Raw genomic sequence first — 13,201 nt, 5'->3', positions numbered from 1 at the left:
AATCAGGAGCAGTATGTGGTCAGCGAAGAAAACAGAGAAACAGATCAACGAGATAGTACCCGATGGCTCACACGGGCCCCAGCAGGACCCCCACATGTCTCCTCGGGGTGGGGGTGCGGTGGGCTCAGGCTCACGGTTCATGCCCTGGACCTCAGTGGGGAGCACGTCAGGCCTGCTGGCAGGAGAGGGCTGGGGACTCCTCCTCAGGGCTCTAACCTGTGGCCCTGCTTCCTTCTCTCCAGGGGGAGGGACCCGGGCCCTCTTGGAAGCTGCTGGCCTCCCCCAGCCCAGGCCTCCTCCCCTGTAAGGTCCTCATTTTAAGGACAGTGATCCTTCTCCCTGGGAACTCAGGTGCAGGGACCCTGAGGGGCTTCGCTCAGCTGCCAAGCCAAGACTGAGGCCTCCTGCAGGCTAGGCGGCTCCTGGGCCCATGGTCTCTCCCTGCACCCTGGCCTCAGGCTCCTGGCCAGGTCATCAGACAGGTAGAAGCTGGAGGCTCTCTGCACAGAGCCTGGTACACCTCCAGCAGGCGGTAGGCGTCGGCAGCTGGGGGGGCATGGGTCAGCCTCAGCCTCCAGGGTGGGGGGCACGGGGGCTGGGGGGAAGGGGGGGGGTGCACACCTGCATAAACCAGCTGCCCCCGCTCAGCGGCCGCCAGTCCCAGTTGGAGAGCTGCTGTGCCTTGTCCAGGGCCTTGCCCAGCACCTGCTGCACCAGGAGGCTGAGGCCCCGCAGCCCCTGGCCTCACCCCTGCCTAGAGCTGGCTTGTCCAACACCTGCATCTGCCAAGACAGAGCCCCTCGGGGGTGAGGGGTCTGCCCTGGAGGAAGGATGCCACCACTCAGGCCATCACTGTCTCACACGGGGGCCCTGCCCTGGGGAAGGCCCTTCACCCTCCACAGCCACCTGTGCACAGAAGGAAGGGCACAGATGGTCTAGGCAGGCAGGTGCAGGGGGACTCAGGGCCACGGTGACCTGCCCACAGGCCAGCTCTGGGGCTAACATCTTAGCCCCCAAAGGTGTGGCTGAGAACTCAGAGGGGCCCAAAGCAGGGCTGGTTCTGAGGAAAGTGTGGGGACACGTGGTGACACCCCCTCCCTACGGGGCCCTGGTGACCTGAGTAACCCAAAGGTGCTCCAAGGCCATGAGCACATCCTGACCCGTAGGCACCAGTCAGCCTGTGGTGAAGGCCCTCGGCTGGCAGGGGACATCACTGTGCAGGCGGCTCAGCAGAGAAGGGAGGGGCCCCGTCCCCGTCCCCCTGGAGCTGACCTGCCTGTGCACCTGCAGCAGGTCTAGACTGCCCTGCAGCTGCTTCTCCACGTGAGCCAGGGCGGGGCAGGAAGCCCCCAGGCTCTGAAGGTCCCCTGCCATCCCATAACCTGCAGGGAGGGCCATCAGCATGACAGGCACCTGAGGCAGGGGCCCTGACCTCGCCCCAGGACCCTCCCCCTGGGTGGGCAGGGGCTGTGCTCACCCAACTTAGTGATGGAGGGGTCCGAGAGCAGCTGGGACACCAGCCTGGAGAAGGCCTGGGACACCTGCCCTCCTGTTGGCCGTGGGAGCACAGGCAGGTCCAGCAGGAACACACGGCCCTCCACCGCCACCTGCATGATGGATGCCTGGGACCGGGCCCCTGTGCCAAACGAGGGTCACCGCTCCAGGTCCGCACCGACCACCTGGCTGGGCTGTAGAGAGCTGGGATGAGCAGGGGAGGCCCATCCAGAGGCTGCAGGCCTGTGGCCGAGGGCATGGCCTCCCTGACTCCCCTGAGGGTGAAGCCGAGGGGAGGCAGTTTCTGTTGGGGGCACCTGACCAGTCCTGTGGGCTCCTATAGGACTGGGGCTGTGCCTGGCCCCTGCCTGCCCCTTGTTCCACATAGAAGGGGTCAAAGGACTCCTTCTGGCCTCCTCGGACCCAGAGCCCAGCCATAGCACAGGTGTGGCGCTGCCGCAGGTGGGGGGCCAGTGCCAAATGTCTGTGGGCAGGTGTCCGATGCTTGCACTTTAGGCCCAGAGTCTTCAAAATGGGCTGGTATGGGTGCCCTGCTCTGCGGGGGTGTCTGGGGTGGCGTGGGATGGAGAGCCAAGCCCGGTGGGTCCTGGTGTGGACAGAGCCCCTGGAGCCAGCCACCCACCTGCAGGAGCTCCTCCTCGTGCCTGGCCAGGTCCCAGGAGTCCAAGGAGAGGATGTCCTCTCTGGCGACGGGCAGCTGGTAGTAATCATCCCTCCGGTCTTGGAAAGGCACCTCAGCTGTCCTAGGAGTGGAGCTGTGGCACCCCACACCCTGGTGCCCTCCCCCAGACCAACACTTTCTGGCCTGGCCAGGCCCCACGAAGACCTCCGAGAGTCTAGGGAGCTCTGAGGGTGCTTGGTGGGCTGGCGTCTGCAGGGGCCTTGCTGCTCACTCCACCTTGCCCAAACTGCTGACATACATCCCTCATGGGGCCGCTTGCCAAGGGACGGGGGCCCAAGCGCCTGTCCCCCTCGCCAGCCTCCCGAGCCTGAGCACTCGCCGCTCCTGGAGTTTGAGCTGGCCGAGCTGTGCGTGGCTGGCAGCCGCTCCTCGGGCAGCGAGAGGTCCAGGGCGCCTCGGGTGGCCACGGCCTCGTTGTCAGGAGAGGCCAGCCCCTCCCGCAGCCACTCGTGCTGGCCCACAGGCCCTGCGGGGCACACGGGATGGGCTGTGCTGCCCGGCTCTGCCCCGAGGGGGTGTGGACAGTTCCCCGGGCCCGCACCTCCCCCCCAGACCTCGCAAGCCCCAGAACGGGAGGCTGTTGCCTGAAGGAAGGCCACAGATGCTCCCACGACCGAGGCTTTGTGCTGACCGCGCTGTCGAGCGAGGGCCCTCCACATGGTCTGGTTGGAGGGCCACTGTCCTGTGTCCACAGCCCAGCCCGGCGGCCCTGCCCCCCAGACCCGAGACCAGCCCTGTCCTTCTAGAACATTGCCTGACCCTGCTCCTTCTCCACCCTTGCGTGCTGGGGCCTGCTCCTGACCCTCGGGCTGCCCCTCAGGGCTCCTCGCCCCCCGCCCTCGCGGCCGGCCAACATTCTCAGGGGAAGGTGGGGCCCTGGGACACTCCTGAATCCACAGTCCAGAGAGTGGACACAGGCAAGCCGCCCTCGGGGTGGCAATGAGCGTGGGGGGGCCTCACGAGGCTGTCTCCCACACCAGTGCCCAGCACAGGAGTGGGGGGACCCACGGGGCCCACAGGTGTCCCACCCGTCAGCTCAGCCTCCGGACACCCACAGCAAGGCCCAGCCACCTGCACCACCAGGGTCCCACAGGAGGGTTTCTGTCCTGGCTGAGTCCTTGAGTCCATAAGGTCACAGGCTCTTGTAACTCAGTGGGCCGGGAGTCTGAGCCTCGTGCCCTCCTGATCTCTGGCCCCTGAGGCCTCTGTGCGCTCTGAGGAGCCCCTGCTGGCTGACAGGCAGGGCCCCCTCCCAGACGACTCTGTCCCCCCAGTAGCCTCAGGCCATCCGCTTCCCGCGGGTTCCCACGTGGACGACAATATGTGGAAGCCCCTCCACATTCTTCAGGATGTCCGCTGCCCTTCCGGCTGCCTCGGCCTTGGCACCCAGGGGGGACCAGCCTTCCGGGCCTTCCCTGGGGGTCCACGTTCCTCTCCGGTGACTCACCACCCACCCCACACACCCATCACTCCAGGGGTGGCTCAGCACTGCCCCCCGCTGGATGCCACTCAGGACACCAGAAGCCAGACTATTCATCAGGGAGGGAAGGGCCCCCCACGCCACGAACTGGCCCACAGCTCCACATGTCGCACCTGGGACCCCACACACCCCCACCTTCTTCCCAGGCTGCTTCACCCACGGCTGGGGACAGCTCTGTGCCCACCATGAGCCACACCTCCAGCTCAGGCCTGAGGGACAGAAGCTACTAGATGGTCCTGTCCAGGCTGCCGTCCTGATGGGCTCTGCAGCCCCCAGGCCCAGGAGTGGCCTTGCAGTTCAACCCCCTCTATGACCCTGCACCACCCCGAGGGGCAGCTGCCTCCTTCTAGGGGCCTGGGCTCACCCCCCACCTGGCCTCAGGGGGCACAGAGCCATGGGTGAGGACCTTGCTCAGAGACGGTCTAGAATATTCCCTTAGTGAACACTGTGGAACCTCCAGCACACCTCACCTCCTCCATCGCCTGGGGGCTCTGTACCCTAAGGAGGGTCCAGGCCCCCCAGCTGCTCTGGCCCTGCCTCACCCGGGTGGGGCCCTCACACAAAGCCTACTCTCAGCATCTGCCTCTTGTACCTTCTGAGCGGGGTGGGCAGACCTGAGGCTGTGTCTGGTTCCTCGTCAAGGTGCGGCATTTATGCCGGGAGAAGCCCTTTCTCTACACCATCTGCTCCCCAACATGCCAGGGACACCAGAGGAGCTGACCCAGCTTGTGGGCCAACGTGAAAGCTGTCTGGGCCACGGCATGCACACGTGAGCTACGCACCACGTGCCCAGTCCATATGTGTGCACGCACTCTCTCAGGGCCACTTGTCCCCCTAGGTCCTCACCCAGGTCTCGAGGGAACAGCCACACCATGCAGGGCCCTACAGACTCACCTGCACGTGGTCAGTCCAGTTCTCCCGAGACAGGCTTCTCTGCAAAAGCGAGCACCAAGGGACCTTTTCTAGCGACCACTCTAGAAGCTGGAGAGACAGCCTCACCTGGAGCACCCCTCCCCCGCCACAGCCCCGGCCTCGGGGCTCTAAGCAGGGCACACTTACCTCCACAAACCACTTACAGCACAGACAGTGCAGGGCGGCCAGGCGCTACTGAGTGACAGCATGGGGACACAGCGCTGCTGAAAGACAGCGGAGCCCAGGTGGGGCAAGGGCTCCACCCCACACTCTCCCCTAGCCTCGGGCCTCTCCTGGGGTCTGCCGGAGCCCCTCCCTCTGCACCGGGGACAAGGGACACCAGCCCCAGATGCCTTTCCACATTCTCCAGGGCGGGACCCTCCGGACGGTGCGTTTGCTTCCTGTCCTTCTCCCACTGGAATGCGAATCCTTCAGGAAGAGGCCATCTTGCTCATGTTGACAGACTGATGCTTACTCATCGGCCTCGCTCCCAGGAAGGGCACCCACCCGTCCACCCGTCCAGCCATCTGGTTGCTGCCCCTCCCTCCCGGGGCCAGCTGTCCTTGAAGCCTGGCGGTGCGGCTGGGGCATTTAGGGGCCCGGTCTTCTAAGGACCTGGCCAGGACTCTGCGCTCTCCACACGGGCGGCTGCTCCTTGAGCACCCGCACCCAGCACCGGGGAGCGCACTTGTTGCAGGGCCGCTGTCCACCCACAGCGGAGGTCAGTGCTGCCCAGAGGTTGGCCAGCGACTCTGGGGCACTCTCCCTCCTCCTTCCTGCCTGGGACCTGAGGGCTCCGGACCCCAGGAGGCCGCTCAGGAATCTGGGACAACACGGCAGGCGAGGGGGACAGAGCTTGAGGAAGGGAGGGACGAACCGGCGAGCCACGCAGGGAAGAAGGAGCTCCGAGTGGCCAGCGTGTTCTTGGAGCACCATTCCCATGCAGAGCTGCAGACAGAAACCTGCTTCTCGGGCGTTTCTACACTTTGCAGCGTCACTTTGCCAGTGGGATACTTTGTCCAAAAGCCTCACCCCCACAGGTGGAGCTCAGCCCTGGTCAGACCAGAGCACAAATCCTTAAAGGAAAAGGCCCGGGTAGAGCAGGCCCGACCACCTGACACATGCTGAACATCTGGAAATGCCACACAACCCAGTGTCCTGCAGACTCATCTGTGCTACGAGGCCTTGGGGGGCTCTACCTGGGACCGAGGCCCGGGGGCAGGGCTTGTGGGGAGCTCGGGGTGGACAGGCAAGCAGGACTCCCCAGCCCTACTTCTGGGCCTAATGTCAGTCCGTGGAGGCCCACAGCAGGGATGGTGGATGCACAGTGAGGACTGCAGACGGGCAAAGGGACAGTGCTGTGACCCTGAGGCCTCCTGGCCAAGACACACCCCTGGAGCCAGCTGGGGAGGCTGCAGGTGGGGCCTGGCAGCACATGGCCATGCAGAACGGGAGACCCAGCTGGGTGGCTGTCCTCCCCGCTCCCAAGCGGGGCCAATGAGCTAGGCACCCCTAGAAAGCACCTGCCTCTCCCCTCCTGTCCCACAGCCCGTCAGACTCCACATGCAGTCTGGGGGACAACCCCATTGTTCAAGGGGGTCTGGACACCAGATCTGCTCCTGCCTCACACTCAGCTGAGATCTGTGGGGTGGGGTGGACCCTCAAGGGGGACACACCCTGAACTGGGGGTGCTGGGCTAAGGCTGGCCCAACACCCCCAAAGACTCCTCTGGCCCGAAGCCCTGGGCCCACGACCTGACCCTGAAGTGGGGACCCTGGGGGTCAACAAATGGCACGGCAGGGCTGCTGGAAGGAAAGACGGCCCCACCCAGAGCCCGCATCCTCAGACCTCCACACAGCCTGCCCCTCATGGTCCGGAGTCCTGGGTGGGGAGAGCCTCTGCCAGGGAGGCAGGTGTAGCCTCACAGTGGCCACCATGGACTCGGTGTGTGATTCTGTGCTGAGAGCCCCCGGGGGCCTCACCTGCAGGCAGCCTGAACTGTGTGCCTGCCCCACGTTCCCACTGGGTGATGCCAGCAGGGCTCCCCCACCCAGCACCCATGGATGGCATGCAGGTGACCTCAGAGGCCCCTGTGCCAGGGATGGGGGTCCCCATGGGGGGTCCACTCCTTAGTGTCAACCCAGTGCTCTAATTCTCCAAATGCAGGGGCAGGTGACCCACGCTCTATGCCCCCCTGTCCCTCAGACCCTGGCACCCCAGAGGTCTTTGCTGCTGGGAGTCTCCTTGGAGCTTCTGCCCCTAACACTCCACTCTTGGTTTTACTCTGCAGCTGCTGGAGGCTCCTTCCTATAGCTGCTTCCCCAGGGTGTCAGGGGTCCCACCAGTCGGCCGGTCCTCTAAGACCAGGCCCACAGGCTTCATGCGGAGCCCCCAGCCACTGTGAGCAGCTCCTTGCTCCTCGCTGACCCTGACCTGCCCTGACACCAGCCTGCAGGCATCCACATGCCTTCTTGCTTTTCCCATCTATGCTCCTAGTGCTGCCCGAGGGGCTATTTATAGTCATGAATCAAAGCCTCTTGGTGATGTGCTTCTGTCTTTGCAAAAGCCCCAAATATTGCCCTCCTTTCTGGAGGCAGGCACCTTCATCCAAGGGCCAGAGAATCTGCGTAATTTCTCAAGGGTGCCAGACACAAACATGATGACAACTAAGCCTCTGAGTGACACAGAGAAACAGATGCCGACCAGAGACAGTGTGGAAATGTGGATATAAACCATAAGACCACCGTGGGCAAGACATTCAAAGAAAGAGAAGACAAAATCAGAAATACGTTCAAGCATCAAGAAGCCACACAAAGTGAGACAGCAGATCTGGAAATGACCACATTACAACTTCTAGAGCTGAAGATACAACAAGGATAAAAACATAAATGATGGATGTGTTTTGTAGTTTGCTGGACACAGACGAGGAGAGGCTTAGTGAAGTGGGAAAGAGCAGAGTCACCTGAACACACAACGAAGGGGACGCTGGAAAGGGGGGGAGGAGACCAACACACACTCAGGGGCCCAGAGAACAGCAGAAAGAAGCAGGAGAAGTGGCGCGTGAGGTCATGACTTAGGGTTTTCCAGAACCGACTGAAGACAGCAATCCACAGATTCAAAAAGCCCAACACATACCAAGGAAGGTAAATACAAAGACATCTATAACTAGTCTCCTCCCAGTGAGACCACAGAACACCAAAGACAGAGATTATCCTAAAAAACAGCCAAAGGAAAAAAAAAAGATTGCTTTCAGAGGCAAGAAGGTAGATTTCTTCATAATACGTTTCAACCCAAAGGACTGACATTATACAAGGCATGATCTCTGATCACAATGAGATTGAGCCCACACCAGAAAAATAACTAAAAATGTCACATAGCTTGGAAATTAAGAAATACATTTCTGATTAATCCATGGGTAAAGAAAAACTTATAATAGAAATTAGAAAATACCTTGAGCTGCACAATAATAGAAATAATATATATTGAAACTTGGGGAATATTTTCAGAAGAAAGAAGGCTTAAAATTTAGTTTGGTGGCCTGGGGAGGGCAAACAACAAAGAGGACCGAAAAGCCAAACGCAGGCCACAAAAGCAAAAACCAACAAGTGTCATTCCTTCAAACTACAAATCAGTTTCTGCACAACAAAGAAACAACAAAATGAAAAGGTGACCTATGGGAGAAAACATTTGCAAACCACACATCTGATAAAGTGAATATTCAAAATATATAAGGACTCATACAACCCAATAGCAAAAAGAATCCCAAATAACCTAATTTAAAAATGGGCAGAGGAACTGAATAGACATTTTCCAAAAAAGACATCCAAATGGGCAGCAGGTATCTGAAATGGCCCAAGGCATCACTAATGATCAGGGAGATGCAAATCAGAATGGCTATCATTCGACAAAAGACGGGAACTGAGAGAAGCAGGAAGGGGGGGGGGGAGGGGGGAGGGGGAGAGGAGGAGCACCGGCTCCTACTCCCAGGGGTCACTGCAGGTGGGCAGAGGGGCTTGCAGCCCTCAGTCCACTGCTCAGTGCCCAGGGTCCGTGGTGGTGGGCAGGTGACTCAGGAAGGGGGTCAGTGGGCCTGGCCAGCCCCGGCATCTCCGGGGCACCCAGGGTGTGGGGGCCCCGCTCACCCGTGTCCAGGGCCTGCCGACTTAGCACTCTGGGACCCAGCCTCTCCAGCCTCAAGGAGGTCACCTGTGGGTGCTGTCTGCAGGGAGAGAGACACGTCTCCCGCCTGGTGCTGCTTTCTTTTTAAATTAATACATGTAAGACTTATTTTCGTCAAAGTCACACGCACAGAGTTGAAAACTCAGGTAATTTCACAAGCCTGTGGAAAGAGCAGCATGTCACCATGTCCCAGCACGCTCCAGACCCTCATACATCAATTCTGTCATGGCCAGTATTTGCCTCTGTGTTTCCAGGGAACATACTTGTGCGTGACCTCTTGGTTGTTCGGTCTTAGGTGTTTGGTACGGACATCTTGCCGTGGATGGTGCGCCGCGTTCCCACTTAAGTCAGGTCACACTGTGTTCATGCTCTCACGACCAGGCAAGCGCAGCCCGTGCAGACCACACCCCTTCTCTTCAGGGTTAGTGCTTGTCTGGTTTTATTGCCTCCTTGGTTTCCAGACCTGAGAACCCAACCAGCCTTGCCCTGAGCCAATGAGGAGGTGAGTGGGCCTCCTCGCTGCCCCCCGGCTGCCACCCGCTCCCAGCACACCTGCAGAAGTAGGTTTGTGCTCTGCCTCACGTGGTCTTGAGGGTTCAGCTGAGCTGAGGCTTTGGGGTTGAAGTAGCTGTCCCTCAGCACGGGGCAGGCGATGCTCCCAGAATCCTGTCTGATCCCCGTGCTGCCCTGGGTCTGCAGTGTGGGTCTCATGCACTCTGGCCGCCCGCAGACCTGCTACACCCGACCCAGCCACCTCGGGATTGAGCTCTGCTGGCTTGTCTTTCTGGGGTTCCCGTTGTTTGGATGTTGGGCCTTCTTGACAGGACCTCCAATTTTTCTTTTAATCTTTTCTCTCTGATTTTCATTGTTTATGTTTTGTACTTTTTGGAAGACATCTTCAAATTTATCCTCCAAACCTCTGCTGAGCTTTTTGCTTTGCCATCATATTTTTATTGACAAGAGTCCTGTTCTGTGTTCCGAAAGCTTCCCTGACTGTGGCACAGAGCCTCAGCCCAGTCCTCAGCCAAGCCCGGACGCCATGGCCCAGGGTCCCCAGTGTCTGGCTGACCACCAAGGAGTCTGGGCCTCAGCTGCTGGGCCCTCCGCGGGCTCTGGGCTGGACCCCACATGCTCCTGGTGGCCGCGGGCTCAGCTTCCCCGCCTGCGGCCTGACCACCTGCGCCCAGTCACTGCCTCCATTCTCTTCAAATGTCTTCTCCATTTTACAGCAGAGACAATAATGAGTGCTTCTGTCTCTCTGCCAGTGTTTATCGAGGTGTAACTGACACGTGGTGAGGAGTGGGGATCATGGGTGTACTTGCACCTGAGGACATGCCACCCACAGGTCAACACGGATGTGCAGCCCTTGAGCTGCCCCTGCCCCCCTCGGCCACGCTTCGGACCAGCGGAGACCACGTGCCAGGTTTTGAACGTCCCACCGTTGGAATGATGGAGTCCGGACGCTTGGGTCTGGGCCATCTCACACAGCACGGGCTCTGGGACATTCCTCCACGTTATGTGTGTAACGTGTGTGGTCCAGCTGTGGCTGTGGACTGGCCTCTGGATCCGTCCGGTGCTTGGGGACTAGGAATAAGGCTGCTGTGAACATCCTGTGAACACGCACCCATGTGTCCTGGGTTTGCTCCAACGGTGGACTGGCTGAGGCAGTCCTAGCCCATGTTTTGCTGGCGCCAGCAGTGCCGAACAGCGTCCTCGAGTGGCCGGGCCGCGTTAGCTGTCCCCAGCTGGGCACAGGAGTTCCTACCTCACTAACGTCTGGTATGCCAGACTTTTCGATGTTAGCCATGATGAAGGAAGCCACTGCATCTTTTGCAAATATTTTCTCCCATTCTAACCTGGTCTTCTTGATTTTTTACAAATATTTATTTATTTATTTATTTATTTATTTATTTATTTATTTGTCAGAGAGAGAGAGAGAGAGAGTGAGTGAGCACACAAGCAGGGGGAGGAGCAGACAGAGGGAGAGCCGGCTTCCCGCAAAGCAGGGAGCCTGATGCAGGGCTGGATCCCAGGACCCTGAGATCATGACCTGAGCCGAAGGCAGATGAGTAACTGACTGAGCCACCCAGGCGCCCTTGTCTTCTCATTTTTAAAAATACTTTAAATAGGGGCGCCTGGGTGGCTCAGGTGTTAAGCGTCTGCCTTCGGCTCAGGTCATGATCCAGGGTCCTGGGATCAAGCCCCGCATCGGGCTCCCTGCTCAGCAGGGAGCCTGCTTCTCCCTCTGCCTCTGCTCCTTCTCCCTGCTTGTGTTCCCTCTCTTGCCGTGTCTCTCTCTGTCAAATAAATAAATAAAATCTTTAAAAAAAATACTTTAAGTAATCTCCACACCCAACATGGGGCTCGAACCCAAGACCCCAAGATCAATAGCCTCATGCTACCAACTGAGCCAGTCAGGTGCCGCTCTATGTCCCTCTCCAAATATATAGTAACAGTGATGACAGCCAACGCTCGGTGTGCCTGGCTGGGTGCCCCACGTGCTTTGTCTGCTTTGTAGCATGTTAAGTCACACAACCCTTTGAGACAGGCAAAATTAGCCCCATGTTAGGGCTGAGGAAATAAACCTAGGAAGTGAAAGTGACTTGCTCCAGAGGAGGTGGGTCCAGGGAGGTCAGCCCCAGAGCCCAAGGTCTGCATCTCAAGGGGGGTGGTCTCAGGCCTGGGTGGCTCATGGCGCTGGATCAAGCCCCCAGGGCCTGCAGATGGACAGGAGGCTCGAGGAGCCTCCACAGACAGCCAAGTGCTGCTTCACCCCGTGGCCGCCCCAGATATGTGACCAGCAGATGCTACCCCCACGCCCCACACTTGGGCGACACCCTCGCATCATGTGCGTGTGCAGCTTAAATGAACCCACATGGGCTCCACGGGTGTCACAGATGAGATTTATGAGGTGAAGGGATGAGTGAATGGACAGGTGCTGTGACTTCCAGCGTGTAGTAAATTGTTCACGCAACCTGGAGAATTATTTTTGTTCGTTTAAGAGACTCAACTGTGTCTCGTCTGGTTCCTGCCAGGTGCGGCCTCTGGGCTCCAGAAGCAGGTCCCTCTCTGGCTGACCGAGCCGCGGTGTGTGCGGGCCACTCACGTGGCTTTCCCGAGTGCGTGCCGCCCCCTGCCCCACCCTGGGCCCCCATGGGGCTTACCTGGCCACGACTCTGACGTCAAAGCCAGGCTGGCACCAGGAGTCCGGGAGGGCCAGCAATCCCCTTTGGAGGTCCGGGAAGCTGGCTACATAACGCTCTACGAGGGTCACCTTGTCCTGGAGGAGCAGTGGGGTGCTCATCTATGGGGAGCACATCCTCAGGTCACAGCCTTTCAGGCGCCCGGCACCTCCACCCCCGGCCAAGACCCCAGACTCACCTCCAACCCAGAGGAGGCGTGGCCAGAGCCTCCGGACTGAGAGGACCGGAGGCCCCTCCATGTGACCTGGTTCCCTCAGGGAGTGCAGAGGCCCAGCCAAGTGTCTGACTACATCCGTGAAACACCCGCAGACCAGCTCCCAGGGCATGGTGCACTCATTCCAGCCTATGCCCTGTGCTTGCACGCCTCCACACACACACACACACACACAAACACATGCAGGCCCCACTGCTCCCTGGGCCTGGTCCCGGGGCTCTGTGGTCATCCCCATCTTCATTACAAAGGACTGGAGGCTCCCAGAGGCAAGGGGAGTCCTGGGGAAGATCAGCTGTCCCCTTGTCTTCACTGAGCTGTGGTGGGAGGCAGGACGAAGATCAACTATGGGCAGCAACCCCAATGGCCCAAACGCCTCCTCACTGGCACAGGTGGCATGCCTGTGCATGGTGCCCACAAGAGCCCCGAGCTGCCCAAGTCCGCCAGGAAGCTCTAAGGAGGCCCCTGGCCGTGGGCCTGGGCCTTGGGACACTCAGGCCATTTCCACCGCAAGAGCTCAGACCTCAACAAAGCCCCCTGCCAGTGGTCCCAACGATAGACACCTCCTCACCTTTCCATGTGACCACATAGGGTCAGGCTGCCTGGAGCCCAGACTGAACAGGGACCCATCTGCCAGGTTGGGACCTCAAGGGGTGGACATCACGGAGAGCCCCATTCCTCAGAGACCCCCTGGCCACTGCCTTCTGAGCACGTTACACCTAAGTCCAGGGACTGCCCTCCTGGGCCCCACCCCCTCGGGCCCACCTTGCAGGGTTGGGTGCTCACACGTGACCCCTGCCCTCCAGCACCCCCAGCCCCACCCAGTGAGGAGCAAAGCCAGGGCTCAGTGGTAGAAGAACCCCCCTCCCCAAATCGTGTTTCTGGAGACTCAGGCTTTATCCAAGTCGGAACCTAAATGATTTTCGTGAAAAGATACTTACCTTTTCTTTCTTTCTTCTTTCTTTCTTTCTTTCTCTTTCTTTCTTACTTTCTTTCTTTCTTTCTTTCTTTCTTTCTTT

At 59.6% G+C, this 13,201-nt stretch overlaps 1 protein-coding gene across 1 annotated transcript in view; it reads right to left on the bottom strand.

Annotated features, from left to right (window-relative positions):
- EXD3 (exonuclease 3'-5' domain containing 3) overlaps positions 1–13,201 on the bottom strand; it is a 76,984-nt gene that overhangs the window by 27,189 nt on the left and 36,594 nt on the right. The window contains 14 exon segments of the mRNA XM_073890031.1: positions 362–493; positions 496–546; positions 622–645; positions 648–737; positions 740–782; positions 1,273–1,382; positions 1,478–1,688; positions 2,138–2,361; positions 2,517–2,663; positions 3,175–3,268; positions 4,572–4,610; positions 4,737–4,810; positions 8,708–8,808; positions 11,933–12,072. Of these exon segments, the coding sequence (XP_073746132.1) occupies positions 362–493; positions 496–546; positions 622–645; positions 648–737; positions 740–782; positions 1,273–1,382; positions 1,478–1,688; positions 2,138–2,361; positions 2,517–2,663; positions 3,175–3,268; positions 4,572–4,610; positions 4,737–4,810; positions 8,708–8,808; positions 11,933–12,072 (1,480 nt within the window).

This window comes from Callorhinus ursinus, unplaced genomic scaffold (genome assembly GCF_003265705.2).
Source record: "Callorhinus ursinus isolate GAN/ISIS: 27379988/994484 unplaced genomic scaffold, GSC_fseal_2.0 scaffold125, whole genome shotgun sequence".
Lineage (NCBI taxonomy): Eukaryota > Metazoa > Chordata > Mammalia > Carnivora > Otariidae > Callorhinus > Callorhinus ursinus.
This window is presented reverse-complemented; position numbering and strand designations above follow the sequence as displayed.